Genomic DNA, 16,032 nt, shown 5'->3' on the forward strand with positions numbered 1-16,032 from the left:
CTGGAATTCACTATGTAGTCTCAGGGTGGCCTCAAACTCTTGGTGATCCTCCTACTGCTGCCTCCTAAATGCTGGGATTAAAGGCATGAGCCACCATGCCTGACATCATAATTTCATTTTTCTTCACAGTTGAATAAAATCTCATGTGTATTCCATGTTTTCATTATTCATTCATCTGTTGATGGGCATCTAGACTGGTTCCATTTCCTGGCTGTTATCAAAAGAACAGCAAATAAACGCGGATGCAAGTATTTCTCTGCTAAGACATGGAGTCTTTTAGGTATAACTCTTGGTCTTTTTATTTTATTTATTTATTTAATTCATTATTTTTTAAATTATTTATTTGCAAGCAGAGAGAGAGAGAATAGGTGTGCCAGGGCCATTAGCCACTGCAAACAAACTCCAGATGTATGTGCTACAATGTGCATCTGGCTTTGTGTGGTTCCTGGGGAATCAAACCTGGGTGGTTAGGCCTTGTAGGCAAGCACCTTAACCACTGACCCTTTTCTCTAGTCCCCAACTCTTGGTCTTTTCGACTAGATCTCACTAGGTAGCTTAGGTTGGCCCAGAGCTTACAATCTTCCTGCCCCAGCGCCCTCACTCAATACTGGGCTTACTTATCACTACACCCAGTGAAGATGAGCTCCTCTGATTGGACCAAGCAGGAAAGTGTCCCCACTAGGGTCTTTTGCCAGGAACTCTCGAATATAGCATGACTTGCACAATTATTTATGCAATTCTTTTTTAAATTTTTTATTTTTTTTTAAGATTTTTATTTATTTATTTGAGAGTGACAGGGAGAGAAAGAGGCAGATAGAGAGTGAGAGAGAGAATGGGCGCGCCAGGGCTTCCAGCTACTGCAAACGAACTCCAGATGCGTGGGCCCCCTTGTGCATCTGGCTAACGTGGGTCCTGGGGAATTGAGCCTCGAACCGGGGTCCTTAGGCTTCACAGGCAAGCGCTTAACCGCTACGCCATCTCTCCAGCCCTATTTATGAAATTCTTGAGTGAGACCCTTTGTCTAGGCCCCATAGTCACCACCCAGCATGTGCCCTGCTTTTCCTTTCAAGCTCAGTTCCCCAGGTTTAAGGCCTCTGTCTCTGGGGTCATTGAAGGACAGCTTACCTATGCTGGCGCCTGCTTTGGGGTTGCTATGTCAGACCCGAGGGTGGCCTCCTGGTGCTTTCAGAATGACCAGTCCTTGAGATGCAGGAGTGGGGCTATACCCTTGGCATGAAGACAGTGATATTAAAGGCCATGCCACAGAGAACCAGCTTCAATGAGAGTTGCCTGAAGGCCTCTCTCCACAAGATCATGAGGAACCAAATCACTGTCCATGGTGAATATCCTGTGGCCCTCCACATCAATTACCCCCAAGCCCATGGGCACACCCTCCTGCTTTGACCACTGCCCTTTCTCAAAGCAGCAGTCAGCTGTGGGTTATCTCTTACACATGCGGTAAATGGAAGTTCCCTATGTGTGGTGCTGAGAGGCCCGGGACTTGCTCCTGCCTCAACACATGGCACCTAGAAGCTGAAGCTTGTGAAGTATTAGAACTTTCTGAATCTCTCAATTTAGAGCTGAGGTTTCTGTTATGCAGGGCACTGGCTTTGAACCAGAAGAGGGGGCAGCACTCCGACACTACTCTGCTCTTCCTGGATGGTGAATCTCAATGATCCTTGGCTGCTCTGATTTTGGACCAACTCATGCATAAAATGAGCACATCATGAGTTATAGGAACCTTGCTAAGAACCTCCAAGGTCTGCCTGGAGCACAGAACTGGCCAGGCTGATGCTAGGACAAGACAGCCTAATTTATTTATTTATTTATTTTTTACTTCCTACTGGCTACATAACTGCATCTTGCCTTGTTTCTTTTTCTTGGTGGGGAGGTGTTTTGTTTTATTTGAGAAAGGGTCTCTTGTAGCCCAGGCTGGCCTGGAACTCACTATGTAGCTGAGGGTGACCTTGAACTCCTGATCCTCCTACCATCAAGAGAAAATGGGCGCACCAGGACTTCCAGCCATTGCAAACAAACTCCAGATGCATGCGCCCCCTTGTGCATCTGGCTAATGTAGGTCCTGGGGAATCAAGCCTCAAACCGGGGACCTTCGGCTTCACAGGCAAGTGCTTAACCACTAAGCCATCTCTCCAGCCCACAGGTTGTTATTTCTTATTTTATTTATTGTGTGTGTGTGTGCACCTATAAACAAATGCCTGTCCTGCTTAACACTGATGACTGGGGAATTGAGCCCTGGCCTGGCAGGCTTTGCAAACAAGTACCTTTAATTGATCCATCTCTCCAGCCCCCAGACTGTTTTATTCTTAACAGCCCTACCGTATGACTTCATATGTTCTCAGCTTGTTGTCTGTTTTGACCTTTTGGTCTTTTTCTACCAGATGCAAGAAAAAAAAATGTTTTAAAAATGCTGAAAACTGGTGCCTCCCTATTCAACATGTACATTTACTTCATGTATCAGTGGAAATTCTGGGACAGGCTATTTCTAATGTTTTAAGAAGACCTTGAAAAGCAGGGTACTTCTGCAGAAAAACAGAAGTATGGCCCAGAAAGAGTTTCCACTCAAGTGAAGAGAGCAATCTAGCTTGGTATCTGGTCAGCAACAACTACTATGAGCTGCTACTGGGCAGCAACCAGCAGCCCTCAGTCCTTTGCCAAGGCACCCCTTCTTAGGAACACAAGGTGCTTGACTCATTAGGCCTCTTTTTATTTATTTACTTTTTAAAGTTTTTTTCAAGGCAGGGTCTCACTCTTGCCCAGGCTGACCTGGAACTCACTCTACCTCCAGGCTGGTGTTGAATTTAGTGATCCTCCTACTTCTGCCTCCTGAGTGCTAGGATTAAAGGTGTGTGCCACCATGCCTGGCTACATTATGCCTGTTTCTTAGTGTTTAGTGTACCTCAAGTTACCTAATCATTGGTTAACTCAACATGTAGCTGCTGTTTTGGTTGGCTGATCTGTTGCCAGGGTAAAGACCAGCATGGTGATGTTGCTTTCCACACGTGGTATGCGCTGGTCTTGAACATTGCCCCTTTGCCCCTAATTCTGTCCCCTTTGTCCTTCCTCCTACATACAAAGTCCCTCTTCTTCCTAGGGCTGCACAGTAAACCAACAGTCAATTCAAGGGTTCCCTGGAGACCTTGAGGTTTTCATCTTTGGAGTATTTGGCCTGCCAAAATAAAATTTTATATAGTTAGTACAAGCAAGGCAAGGCAAAACTTAGGGAAACATGCCTTTGCACAATCAAAAACATATCTTTTTAAAAAAAATTATTTAGGGCTGGAGAGATGGCTTAGTGGCTAAGGCATTTGCCTGCGAAGCCAAAGGACCCAGGTTCAATTCCCCAGGACCCACGTAAGTCAGAAGTACAAGGGGTACATGTGTCTGGAGTTCATTTGCAGTGGCTAGAGGCCCTGATGTGCCCATTCTCTCTCTCTCTCTCTCTGTCTCTCTTCTCTCTATCTCTCTCTACTTGCCAATAAATAAACAAAAATTTAAAAATATTTTATTTATTTAATTATTTGAGACAGAGAAAGACAGAGAGAGAATGGGTGCACCAGGGCCTCTAGCCATTGCAAATGAACTCCAGACATATGGGCCACCTTGTGCATCTGGCGTATGTGGGTACTGGGGGGATTGAACCTAGGTCGCAGGCAAGCACCTTAACCACTAAGCCATCTCTCCAGCCCCACACATCTTTTTTTTTTTTTTTTTCCGAGGTAGAGTCTCATTCTAGCTCAAACTGACCTGGAATTGGAATTCACTATGTAGTCCCAGGGTGGCTTTGAACTCACAGCGATCCTCCTACCTCTGTCTCCCAAGTGCTGGGATTAAGCACTCCCGGCTTCACACATCTTTTTTTTTTTTAATTTTGTTTTAAATATTTTATTTATTTGACAGCGAGAGAAAGAGGCAGATAGTGAGATAGAGAATGGGTGCTTCAGGGTCTCCAACCACTGAAAACAAACTCTAGATACATGAACCACCTTGTGCATCTGGCTTACATAAGTACTAGAGAATTGATCCTGAGTCCTTAGGCTTTATAGGCAAGTGCCCTAACTGCTAATCCATCTCTTCAGCCCCCAAATACATTTTTTTTTCTTATTTATTTAATTTTTCGGTGGTGGGTGGTGGAAAACACATCTTTTAATTTTTTAACTTATTTATTTATTTATTTTGAGGTAGGGTCTCACTTTAGTTCAGGCTGACCTGGAATTCACTCTGCAGTCTCAGGGTAGCCTCAAACTCACGATGATCCTCCTACCCCAGCCTCCTGAGTGCTGGGATTAAAGGCGTGCACCACCATGCCCAGCACTACTTATTTGTTTTTATTAGAAAGAGATAGGCAGATAGAGAAAGGGTATGCCAGGGCCTCTAGCCACTGCAAATGTACTCTAGATGCATGGGTCACCTTGTGCATCTGGCTTTATGTGGGTGCTGGGGAATCAAACCTGGGTTCTTAGACTTTGTAGGCATAGTACCTTAACCACTAAGCCATCTCTCCAGCCACCAAAACATATTTTCATAAACCTGAACAAGGGATTACATATTTTCTGACACCTAACTCCATCTAATAGCCACTGATGCAGGAATGGCTTTGATGTAAAGTAAAAGCATGAATGAAATTGAGGGGCTTGCTAGGACATTCCCAGTGCTACCATTTGCACTGTGCCTGCTATTTTACTAGTAAGATTTATATATTTAAATAGTTTTATTTATTTATTTAAGAGAGAGAAAGAGGTATAGAGGTAGAGAGAGAGAGACAGAGACATAGAGAGAATGGGTGTGCCAAGGCTTCCAGCCACTGCAAACCAACTCCAGATGCATGCACCACCTTGTGTATCTGGCTTATGTGGGTCTTGGGAATCAAACTGAAGTCCTTTGGTTTCGTAGGCAAGCGCCTTAACCAATAGGCCATCTCTTCAACCCCTTTATACCTTTATAATTGTTCTTCTCTGGAAGCCTTGAAGAGTCTTGAGTATGTTGGTCTGAGAAAGATGTGATGATAGAAGCAAGATCAGAGAAATTCTATATCCCTATCTGTGAGGATGGAGAAAGGGGGCCATGAACGAAGGGATTCTAGTATTTCTAGAAACTGGCATGTGCATGCATGCACATACATTCTCTCTGGCTCTTTTTTTTTTCTCTCTTTCCTCCCTGCCCCCCTCCCCATAAGAAAACCCCAGAAAGAAAGACAGTCTTCCTAATGCCTTGGTCACTACAGAGAAACATATGTCAAAGTTTTTATTTATCAAACTATAAGATAAAATTTTTTTTGGTAAGTGTTGCACTCAGGTTCTCATTGCTGTCAGAAAACACTCAACCAAGAGCAGCTTGTGGGAGGAAAGGTTTTATTTTAGCTTACAGTTTCAAGGGGAAGCTCCATGATGGCAGGGGAAAACAATGGCATGAATAGACGGTGAACATCACCTCCTGGCCAACAAAAGGTGGACAACAGCAACAGAAGAGTATGCCAAGCACTCACAAGGGGAAGCTGGCTAAAACACCCTTAAACCTGCCCCCCAAAATTCATTGCTCCCAGGAGACTCCAAATTGTCACCAGCTGGGGACTAGCATTCAGAACACATAAATTTATGGGGGAGAGCTGAATCAAACCACCACAGTATGTGTGTATGGTGTGTGTTTGTGTTCAGGCCTGCACATTTCAGTGTTAGTCATTTTCTTCTACCTAGTTTGAGACAAGTTCACTTTTTTACTCAGTTCACGAGGCTGATTTGCCTGCCTGTGTCTGCCTCTCCTTTCACAGTAGGTGTATTGGGATTGCAGAATTGGCCACAACTTTCAGCATTTACTGTGGAGTCTGGGGATCTGAACTCAGATACTCACACTTATGTGGCAAGCACTTTCTCCACTGAACCATCTCTCCACCCCAAAATACGATAAATTTGTGTCATTTTAAATGACTAAGTTTGTAGTATTTTGTTGTAGAAGCAATAGGAAGCTAATATAGTGCCATCCTTGATTCATGCTGCACTTTGGCAGATCGAGGCCTCTAGGAAGCTATTCACTTAAGCCAGCATTTCAGAAACAACTGAACACCAAACTTCTATTCCTCTGTGACATCTGTTGGTGTCCTAGAACAGGATGTGGGAAATGCTACACTACTGATTAACTATTAGTAACATCTTAGCATGATTTAGTTCCTAAGTTTTCTTTTTTACCAAATACTTTTATTTATTTATTTGAGGGAGAGAAAATCTCCCTCAAATATGGGCACTCCAGGGCCTCCTGCCATTGCAAATGAACTCCAGATGCATGTGCCCTTTTAGGCATCAGGCTTTATGTGGGTACTGAGGAACCAAACCAGGGCCATCAGGCTTTGCAAGAAAGTGCCTCCAGCCACTGAACAATCTCTCCAGCCTGGTTTTCTTCTTTTGTTTCTTTTTCTTTTTGGTATTTTCATTATGTAGTCTCAGGCTGAACTCAAACTCACGATGATCCTCCTACCTTGGCCTCCTGAGTGCTGGGATCAAAGTTGTGCATTACCATGCCAACCCTCCAGCCCCATTTGCTATATGATAGATAAGAGAATGGAGCATGGAGGTGAGGCCCAAGTTGATAAAACTCACTGGGCAGTGGTGAATGAAGAAAGGAAGTAAAAATGTAGTACAGATACACTTCAGGTGTTGCAGAACTTGATTATTCAACTGAATAATTGTTGGTGCCAATTCCTTCTTTCCCTTCAGGTTCAGCATCCTCGTGGGAGGATTTTTTTATGATGTTCTTTTCCTCTCCAGAGCCTGGGTGGGAAGTTCTCACATGCTCCTATGGCCATTACCTTTATTTACCTCTGGCTAGGGAAACAATGCACTGAAATTGCCTGAAGTTCCTAGAGGTCTTCAAGAACGGTGTCTCCCTGGGTGTGTGGTGGTACACGCCTTTGCTCTAAGCACTCAAGACACAGAGGTAGGAGGATCACTGTGACTAGCCTCAGATTACATAGAGAATTTCATGTCAGCATGGGCTAAAGTGAGACCCTGCCTTGAAAAACATAACCAACAAACCAAACAAAAAAAAGAATGGTGTCTACTGATGATATGTCTTCGGTGTCTCAACCATTGCTCAGCATGTTGAGGTTCTCATGCTGAACCTTTGTCTCATCCTCTTCCCACCAAAAATGTGTAAAGAGTTTACTCCTGTCTTATCACCCAATTGGTGGGTTTAACTCAAGCATAAATTACCACTTGGGCCCTGTCTAGTCACAGTTTACACTAACTAGAAGTTATATTCCAAGTCTCAGCCTCTCTCTCCCTCTTCTTCCACTCCCCACTCCTTTTTGTGGTACTGAGGATTAGATACCCAGAGCCGTCACATGCTAGGCAAGTGTGCCACCACCAAGGTGAATCCCCAGCCCCTTCTTTTCCCCACTTTTTAGCTTTTTTATTTTGAGATAGTAGTGTCTCACAAAGCCCTGACTGGTTTTGAACTCACAACCCTCTTATTTCAGTCTTCTGAGTAGCTGGAATTGCAGGGTTGTACTGCCAAGCTTGACTTCCTCCTCCCCCCCACTATTGAAAGAAGCAAGGGTGAATAGTTTCATTGTGCTCTGTGTTGTATCACACTTTACAGGACATTTGAGTAGGCTACATGAAAAACTTCTATGCTTCCAAGATTGTAAGAATTGGCCAAAGTTGATAAGTTGTAGAGATGAACAGGACACCCTGGGGGAAGGAAGTGCAGTGTTAAACCAGTACTGGTGTGAGATAAAATAAGCCGGTTTACAGAACTAGAATCCAACTTTTTATAAAGGAAGACAGCTGGGTCAGAGTGGCCAAGTGTAAGACTTAGGGAAGATAGCAAAGGACAGCTATTGCCTGGTTAGTGCCCCATATGGGTCAGACTAAGTACATGTACTCCAAGACATGAGCTTATACTGAACATGAAAGAAATCCTGACTGGCCTTACTGCCAATATGCAGGGAGTACTTACAGAGAATTTTTTTCTTTCAAGGTAGGGTCTAGCTCTAGCCCAGGCTGACCTGGAATTCACAGTGTAATCTCAGGGTGGCCTTGAACTCACAACGATCCTCCTACCTCTGTCTCCCAAATGCTGGGATTAAAGACGTGCACCACCGTGCTAGTGCCTAAACCAGGCCAGTCATTGACTCGGGAAACTACAACTACCGTCACGCACCGCGATTGAGTGCCGCGCCCCCTGCAACTTGGTATGAACCACAAGTCCCAAAATGCCTTGGGCGAGAGGCGCATGTCGGGAGGTGCGGAGGGGCGTAGCCACATCTTCCGCGCGGGACCGTTAAATTTGAACCTTGGCGGATTTAGTCATGAGGGTGTGAGGTGGTGGGTCTGGAAGGAGTTTGGGGTGCGCTTTTGTGTCGTTAGCTAGCACCCGGGGTTCCTTTCGATAGATTTAGCCGGTTGAAGGAGGAAGAGGAGGCCGTCGGAGTTCTTGAGAGTTCCTCCCCGGGCAAGAGCAGGAAGCGGGAATGCAGGATGGCGGCGGCCAGGGAAGCGTCCTCTGGGAGGTAAGCCCCCGGGAAGGGAGGGAAGGGAAGGGAAGAAAGGGCGCTCCCGGGGCCCCACAGGCCTGGCCGGCGCCGAGGCTCGGAGGCCCGAGGCGGCGGTCCGGAAGCCCTTTCTCGTGACGGGGCGTGAGGGGGCTTCTGCCCGCAGCCTCCGAGCCGAGGCCGTGGTTCCGACACTCCACAGGGCCGGTGTGCCGGACGGGAGGATGAGAATGCAGTTGGAAAGCGGGCGTGGTGGCGCACGCCTTTAATTTCAGCACTCGGGAGGCAGAGGTAGGAGGATCGACGTGAGTTCGAGGCCACCCTGAGCCTACATAGTGAATTTCAGGTCAGCCTGGGCTAGAGTGAAACCCTGCCTCGAAAAACCACGAAAAGAAAAGGTTTGAACAGAGACCTCACTGAGGAATTGTCATTTGGATCAAGACTAGAAGGAAACTCAAGTACTGATTATGTACATATATACTGAGGAATTTCTAAAGCTAGACTGTGGTGAGGGGCAGAAACTGCATGTCCAAGGGCAGCACAACCTGGAGAGCAGAAGAAAGTTATAAGAAAGTGAGGGCTGGAGAGATGGCTCCTTGGTTAAGGCCTTTGCCAGCAATGCCTAATGAGTGGAGTTCGATTCCTCAGTACCCATGGAAAGTCAGGTGCACAAAGTGCTGCATGCATCTGGAGTTTGTTTGCAGTGGTTAGAGCTCCTGGTGCGCTCATATCCGCGCCCCCCCCCCAGTAAATTTAAAAAAATTTCAAAAAAACAAAACAACAAAAAGGTGAATATTCAGACTTTGTAAGGACTTGACTTTTCCTTTGTAACTGAAAATCACTGGAAGGCTTTTAGTAAAGCAGTGATCAGATTTGGTATTAAATGAGAAATCAGTTAGGCTGCAGTGTTAAATAGACTAAAGGCAGAAAAGGATGTAGGTTTGGAGACCAGTTAAGACCTCATTGATGTGATCCAGGCAAGAGAAAGGGTGGCTTGAGCAAGCTGAAATAGTGGAGATTTTGAGAAGTGATTGATTTTTAAATATATGTTGAAGGTAGAGCCACCAGGATTGACTGACTGACAAAATTGTGAGAAAGGCATTGTGGTTGTCAACAAGGTGATAAGATGATTTTATTTACTTATTTTTTTCGAAGTAGTGTCTCGCTGTAGCCCAGGCTGACTTGGAATTCACTATGTAGTCTCAGGGTAGACTTGAACTCATGGCAATTCTACCTCTGCCTCCAGAGTGCTGGGAATAAAGTCATGCGCCACCATGCCCAGCTTTATTTTTATTTTTCAAAAAATCTTTTAAAATTTATTTTATGATGAACTGGAGAGATGGCTTAATGGTTAAGGCATTTGTCTCTCAAATAAAGAAAAATAAAGCTTTAAAAATTATGAGAGAGAGAGAAAGTGCACTCCAGGGCCTTCAGCCATTGCACATGAACTCCAGACGCATGTGCCACCTTGTGCATCTGGCTTACGTGGTTCCTGGGGAATTGAACCTGGGTCCTTTGGCCAGATTTCTGTATCTCCCCTGTTTCAAATGCTGGGGATTGAACCCCAGGGCTTTGCCTGTGCTAGGCAAGCTTTTATTTTTTAATTTTATTTATTCATTTGCAAGCAGAGAGAGAGAGAATGGGTGCACCAGGGACCTCCAGCCACTGCAAATGAATTCCAGATGAATGTGCCACTTTGCATCTGGCTTTACACGGACACTGGGGAATCAAACCGGGGTGGTTTGGGTTTGTAGGCAAACTTCTTAACCACAGAGGCATCTCTTCAGCCCAAGGTTTTGTTTGTTTGTTTGTTTGTTTTCAAGGTAGGGTCTCACTCTAGCTCAAGATGACCTGGAATTCGCTACGTAGTCTCAGAGTGGCCTTGAACTCACAGTGATCCTCATCTACCTCTGTCTCCCAAGGGCTGGGATTAAAATCATGCACCACTGGTCCCGAAGTGGGCAGTGAGAAAAATCATGTACCACCAAGCCCGGCTGTTTTTTGTTTGTTTGTTTATTTTTTTTATTAAAAGTAGGGTTTCTAACCCAGGCTGACTTGGAATTTACCATGTAGTCTCAAGGTGGCCTCAAACTCAGGGAAATCCTACTAACTCAGCTGGTATTAAAGGCATGTGCCACCATGCCCAGCACCAGGTCAGGTATTTTCTTATTAAGTTACATAACCATCCTGAAGTTACTTTTTTTTGGTCCATGCTGGCCTTATACTTGCTATATGGCTCAGACTAGCCTCCAGTTTGCAAAAATTCTCCTGCTTCAGCCTCCCAAGTGCAGGGATTATAGGTGTGAGCCACCCCACACATGCTGTTATTACTTTCTTGAGTTTTCAGATCTTACCTAGACTGAAATCCCATGTAACTTCTGTATTTTGAAAATTAGTGCCTTTTGTTTTGTTTTTGAGATTGGGTTTCACTCTACCCCAGGCTGACGGGAATTCCCTTTGTAGTCTCAGGGTGGCCTTGAACTCCTGGCGATGCTATCTCTGCCTCACAACTGTTGAGATTAAAGGCGTGTACTGCCACCTCCGCCTCAGTGCCTGCCTTTAAAAAAAAAGATGTTTATTTGCAAGCAGGGGGAGAGAGAATAGGCATGTCAGGGCCTCCTGCCATGGCAAACAAACTCCATATGCATGTGCTACTTTGTACATCTAGCTTTACAGTGGGTACTGGGAAATTAATTCTGGGCTGTCAGGCTTTGCAAGCAAATGCCTTAACTGCTGGATCCATCTCTCCAGCCTCCATGCCTACCTTTTTTTGGAAATTTCTCAACAATGACGTGAAAAAAATTCGAGGGCTGGAAAGATGGCTTCGTGGTTAAGGCGTTTGCCTGCAAAGCCAAAGGATCCAGGTTAGATTCCCTAGTACCCATGGAAGCCAGATGCACAAGGTGGTGCATTCATATGGAGTTTGTTTGCAGTGTCTGGAGGCCCTGACATTCCCTTTCTCTTGTCCTATGTATATCTGCCACTTTCTTTTCTCAAATAAGTAAATAAATAAAATATTTTTAAAAAATCTAGAGGTGATGTCTTTTTAATTCTCTTGTCTCTGCTCCTGTTACCCTGTTGACCCTCTTCAGTGGGGTTATGGTATTCACTGTGGGGTCATGAAGGCCTCAGTTAGTCCCACTTATAGTTGGGGAAGGAAAGGGGGCGTGGATGGACCTTGCTTCAGGCAGAGGTAATGTCCTTTTTTGTTTTTTCAAGGTAGGGTCTCACTCTAGCCCAGGCTGACCTGGAATTCACCGTGTAGTCTCAGGCTGGCCTTAAACTCATGGTAATCCTCCTACCTCTGCCTCCTGAGTGCTGGGATTAAAGCAAACCACACTCAGTGAAATAATTTTTTTTTTTTTTTTTTGGATCAGCATTCTGTCAGACCATTGCATAATTCTGAAATACAGAGTATATCCTGTATAGTTGTCATTGCCTCCAAAATGTTTTTGGTATACCTTGTTAAGGGCTTAATAGAATTTAGAGCACCAGTTTTGGCCAATAAACTGTGCATTTGTTGCTTTTGCTCCAGGCTACCTGAATATTCAAACTTCAGATTTAAGTTGATAGTTCAAATATGGAGTGTTTGTCTGACTAGCAGCAATTGTAAATTACTAGGTAGTTCATTTAGTGGTAGACCTAGAACAGCTGACTTAAAATAAGAAAATCTTCCAGGCTGGAAAGATGCCATAGTGGTTAAGGAGCTTTCTTGTGAAACCTAAGGATCTAGGCCCGATTCCTTAGAACCCACGTAAGCTATATGCTTAAGGTGGTGCATGTGTCTGGAGTTTGTTTACAGTGGCTAGAGGCCCTGGTGCACCCATTTTTTTTCTCTCTTTTTCTCAAATAAGTTAAAAAAATCTACCAAATTTGTAACACTTTCTTTTCACTTCTTTTTTTTTTTCTTTTCACTTCTTTTTCTCCTGCTTTCAACTTTATTCTTAAAATATTGTCAACAAAACCCTTGCCAAATTTTCTTTTCCATTAGGCAGTACTTTAGCCATAAACTTGGAAACCAGCTAACAGGTTCAGCTTAGTATAATAATGCTGCTAATGTACCAGCTCTCCATATTCAACCAAAAGATCATGAATACTTAACTGTCTGGAAACATTTGTACTGTCTAGTACTGTAATACTAGTGGTTCAGATGAATTTACTTTTGTTTCATTCTTTGCAGTGAAGTCACATCTCTGGAAGGAGACGAGTGGGAGCTGAGTAAAGAAAATGTACAACCCTTAAGGCATGGGCGGATCATGTCCACGCTTCAGGGAGCTTTGGCACAGCAAGAGTCAGCTTGTAACACCGCTCTCCAGCAGCAGAAACGGTGTGTAGAATGATTTGGATTCAAGCTGTCATTCATCCTCAACTGTGGTAGATAATGGTATAAATCTGTGCAGAATGGCTAAGGAATACTCTCCAAAAAGTAGTATGAGAATCTGTTTCCTGCTATCTAATTACATGACAAATATTGGAAGAGCCTTTCTTCAAGAACTATTAAGATCACAGGCTAAAACTGGGCGTTAGTGACACATGCCTTACTTAATCCCAGCCCTCAGGAGCTGAGGCAGACAGATTGCAAGTTCAAGGCCAGTCTGGGTTACATAGTGAATTCCAGGTAAGATAGGGCTATGTCATGAGACCCTGTCTAAAAATTCATAAAAAAACTAAGGGTATAAGATTTCATTTGATTATTGAACTGCCAAACTACTTTTAAAAATTTTAGTTTTTCGAGGTAGGGTCTCTCTCTAGCCCAGGCTGACCCTGGGATTCACTATGTAGTCTCAGAGTGGCCTCAAACTCAGAGCAATCCTCCTACCTCTGCCTTCTGAGTGCTGGTGTTAAAGGCGTGTGCCATCATGCTCACCTTATTGTTTTGAATTTTATTTATTTATTTATTTTCGAGGTAGGATCTCACTCTAGACCAGGCTGAACAAGAACTCACTCTAGTGTCAGGCTGGCTTCAAACCCACAGTGATCTTCCTACCTCTGCCTCTTAAGTACTGGGCCAATTTTATTTGAGAGAGGAGAGTATATTGGTATACCAGGGCCTTCTGCCATAAGAACTTCAGATACATGCACCAGTTTCTGCATCTGGTTTTACTTGGGTACTGGGGAATTGAATGTGGGTCTGCAGGTTTTGCAAGTGTTGTAGTTAGCTTCACATTTCTGGGATGAATTTGCATACAGACAGAGTTTATAGGAGGAAGGATTGATTTGAACTTACACTTACAAGGGGAAGTTCCATCAATGGTGGAAGAAGCTGTCTCCCGTAGCCAAATACAAGCAGAGAGACACAACCACACAGCCAACACCACAAACAACCAAGCATGAACCCTGCAGCAAATAGCAGGGTACTTCAAGCAGAGCTCAAGGGCTCTGCATACCTTTGGGCTGGAAATCAGATCTGCCCCCACTGACACCTCCTCCAGCCAGGCGGCTCAGAAAAGTTGTTTGTTTATTTTTATTTCTTTATTTGAGAGGGACAGAGAAAGAGGCAGAGAGAGAGGGAGAGAGAGAGAATGAGAACGTGCCAAGGCCTCCAGCCACTGCAAACGAACTGCAGATGCATGCACCACCTTGTGCATCTGGCTTACGTGGGTCCTGGGGAATGGAGCCTCAAACTGGGGTCCTTAGGCTTCACAGGCAAGTGCTTAGCTGCTAAACCATCTCTCCAGCCCCTCAGACAAGTTTTAAAAAATTGTATTTATTTATTCATTTGCAAGATTGGGGTGGGGGAATGGGCATGCCAGGACCTCTAGCCACTGCAGACAAACTCCAGACACATGTGCTACTTGATGCATCTGGCTTTACATGGGTGCTAGAGAATTGAACCCAGGTCATTAGGCTTCGCAGGTGAGTGACTTAACCCCTGAGCCATCTGTCCAGCTCAACAGGTTTCTTTTTTGAGATAAGTTCTCACTCTAGCCCAGGTTGACCTGGAATTCACTATGCTATCTCAGGGTGCTCTCAAACTCATGGTGATCTTCCTATCTCTGCCTCCTGAGTGGTGGTATTAAAGGCATGCACCACCATACCTGGCCCAACAAGCTTTTTTAAAAACATTTGAGTCTGTTAGGGGACATATACTCAACCTACCACAGCAAGTCCCCTTAACTGCTGAGCCATCTTGCCAGCCCCATAGTATCTTTATTTTATTTATTTGCAAGCAGAAAGAGAGAGAGAGAGATTGAGAATGGGTACACCAGGGCCTCTTGCCACTGCAAATGAACTAGTGAGTCATCTATCTCCCTAGTGCACCTGCTGCCTGCCTGCCTTTCCTTCTGTCCATTTTTTAAAATTATTACATTTATTGAGGGAAGTAGAGCCAATAAAGGCACCCAGATGGCTAGAGATCCCACGTGGATGGCCTGGGGGAAAAGCATGGAAGGAAAAAAAGAAAGTTCAAGGAGCTCCTGCCATGTGAGGAGTTGGAGGGGATAAAGGACCCATGTGGAGAGTAAGGGCTAGCCCCCCCCCCCCCCTGGCTGGGCCATCCCAGGCCCAACAAAGGGAAAAACTCACCCACAGCTGGAAGTTCCCAAGTGATCAGAGAGCCCCCCTCTTTTGTTTTTTGAGACATGGTCTCATTTTAGCCCAGGCCAGGCTGGCTTCAAATTCATAGTGATCCTCCTATCTCAGCTTCCCAAGTGCTCGGATTAAAGGCATGTGTCACCACACCTTGCCATTTATTTATTTTTTTTTTTTATTTTTTTATTTATTTTTGAGCCAAGTCCAGCAGACTGACCTTTTTGTAAAAATTTTTTGTTCATTTTTTATTTATTTGAGAGAAACAGACTCAGAGAAAGGCAGAGAGAAAATGAGAATGCATGGCAGGGCCTCCAGCCACAGCAAATGAACCCCAGATGTGTGCACCCCCTTGTGCATCTGGATGACGTGGGTCCTGGGGAATTGAACCTTGAACCGGGGTCCTTAGGCTTCATAGACAAGAACCTTAATCACTAAGCCATATCTCAAAGCCTCTTTTGTTTTCTTTTTTCTGTTTTTTTTTTTTTTTTTTAAAGGGGAGAGAGAGAGAGAGAGAGCCAGAGAGAGAAAGAGAGAATTGGCACGCCAGGGTTTCCAGCCACTGTAATCGAATTCCACACAAATACCCCCTTATGCACATGTGTGACTTTGCGCATGCATCACCTTGTGTGTCTGGCTTATATGTGATCTGGAGAGTCAAACATGGCTCAGGCTTTGCACCAAGTGCCTTAACCACTAAGCCCTCTCTCCAGCCCTCTCCTATTCTTTCTGTTGGGCTTATTCTCAGTCTTTGTTATTTGCTCTTTTTTTTTCCAAGGTAGGGTCTTTCTAGCCCAGGCCTACCTGGAATTCACTGTGTAGTCTCAGACTGACCTTCTCCTGAGTGCTGTGATTGAAGGCCACCATCCCTGGCTGTTGTTTGCTTTGTTCTTGTACTTTATTCAAATTTCCTGGGATTGTTCAACTATCATTGACTATCTCTTGCCATCTAAATAAAATGTCTTTTTATCTATCTGTAACATATGAAGATAGATAGTCCC

At 44.5% G+C, this 16,032-nt stretch overlaps 1 protein-coding gene across 2 annotated transcripts in view; it reads left to right on the top strand.

The window, feature by feature from the left end:
- The first annotated feature begins 8,275 nt into the window (after positions 1–8,275).
- The window catches only part of Bub1b (BUB1 mitotic checkpoint serine/threonine kinase B), an 85,127-nt gene continuing 77,370 nt past the window's right edge, over positions 8,276–16,032 (top strand). For both annotated transcript variants that reach the window (XM_045157345.1, XM_045157344.1), the window contains exons 1-2: positions 8,276–8,521; positions 12,684–12,830. In XM_045157345.1, the coding sequence (XP_045013280.1) occupies positions 8,490–8,521; positions 12,684–12,830 (179 nt within the window). In that variant the 5' untranslated portion in view covers positions 8,276–8,489. The remainder of the gene's footprint in view (positions 8,522–12,683; positions 12,831–16,032) is intronic.

The sequence above is a fragment of the Jaculus jaculus genome, chromosome 8 (genome assembly GCF_020740685.1).
Source record: "Jaculus jaculus isolate mJacJac1 chromosome 8, mJacJac1.mat.Y.cur, whole genome shotgun sequence".
In the NCBI taxonomy this organism is placed as follows: Eukaryota; Metazoa; Chordata; class Mammalia; order Rodentia; family Dipodidae; genus Jaculus; species Jaculus jaculus.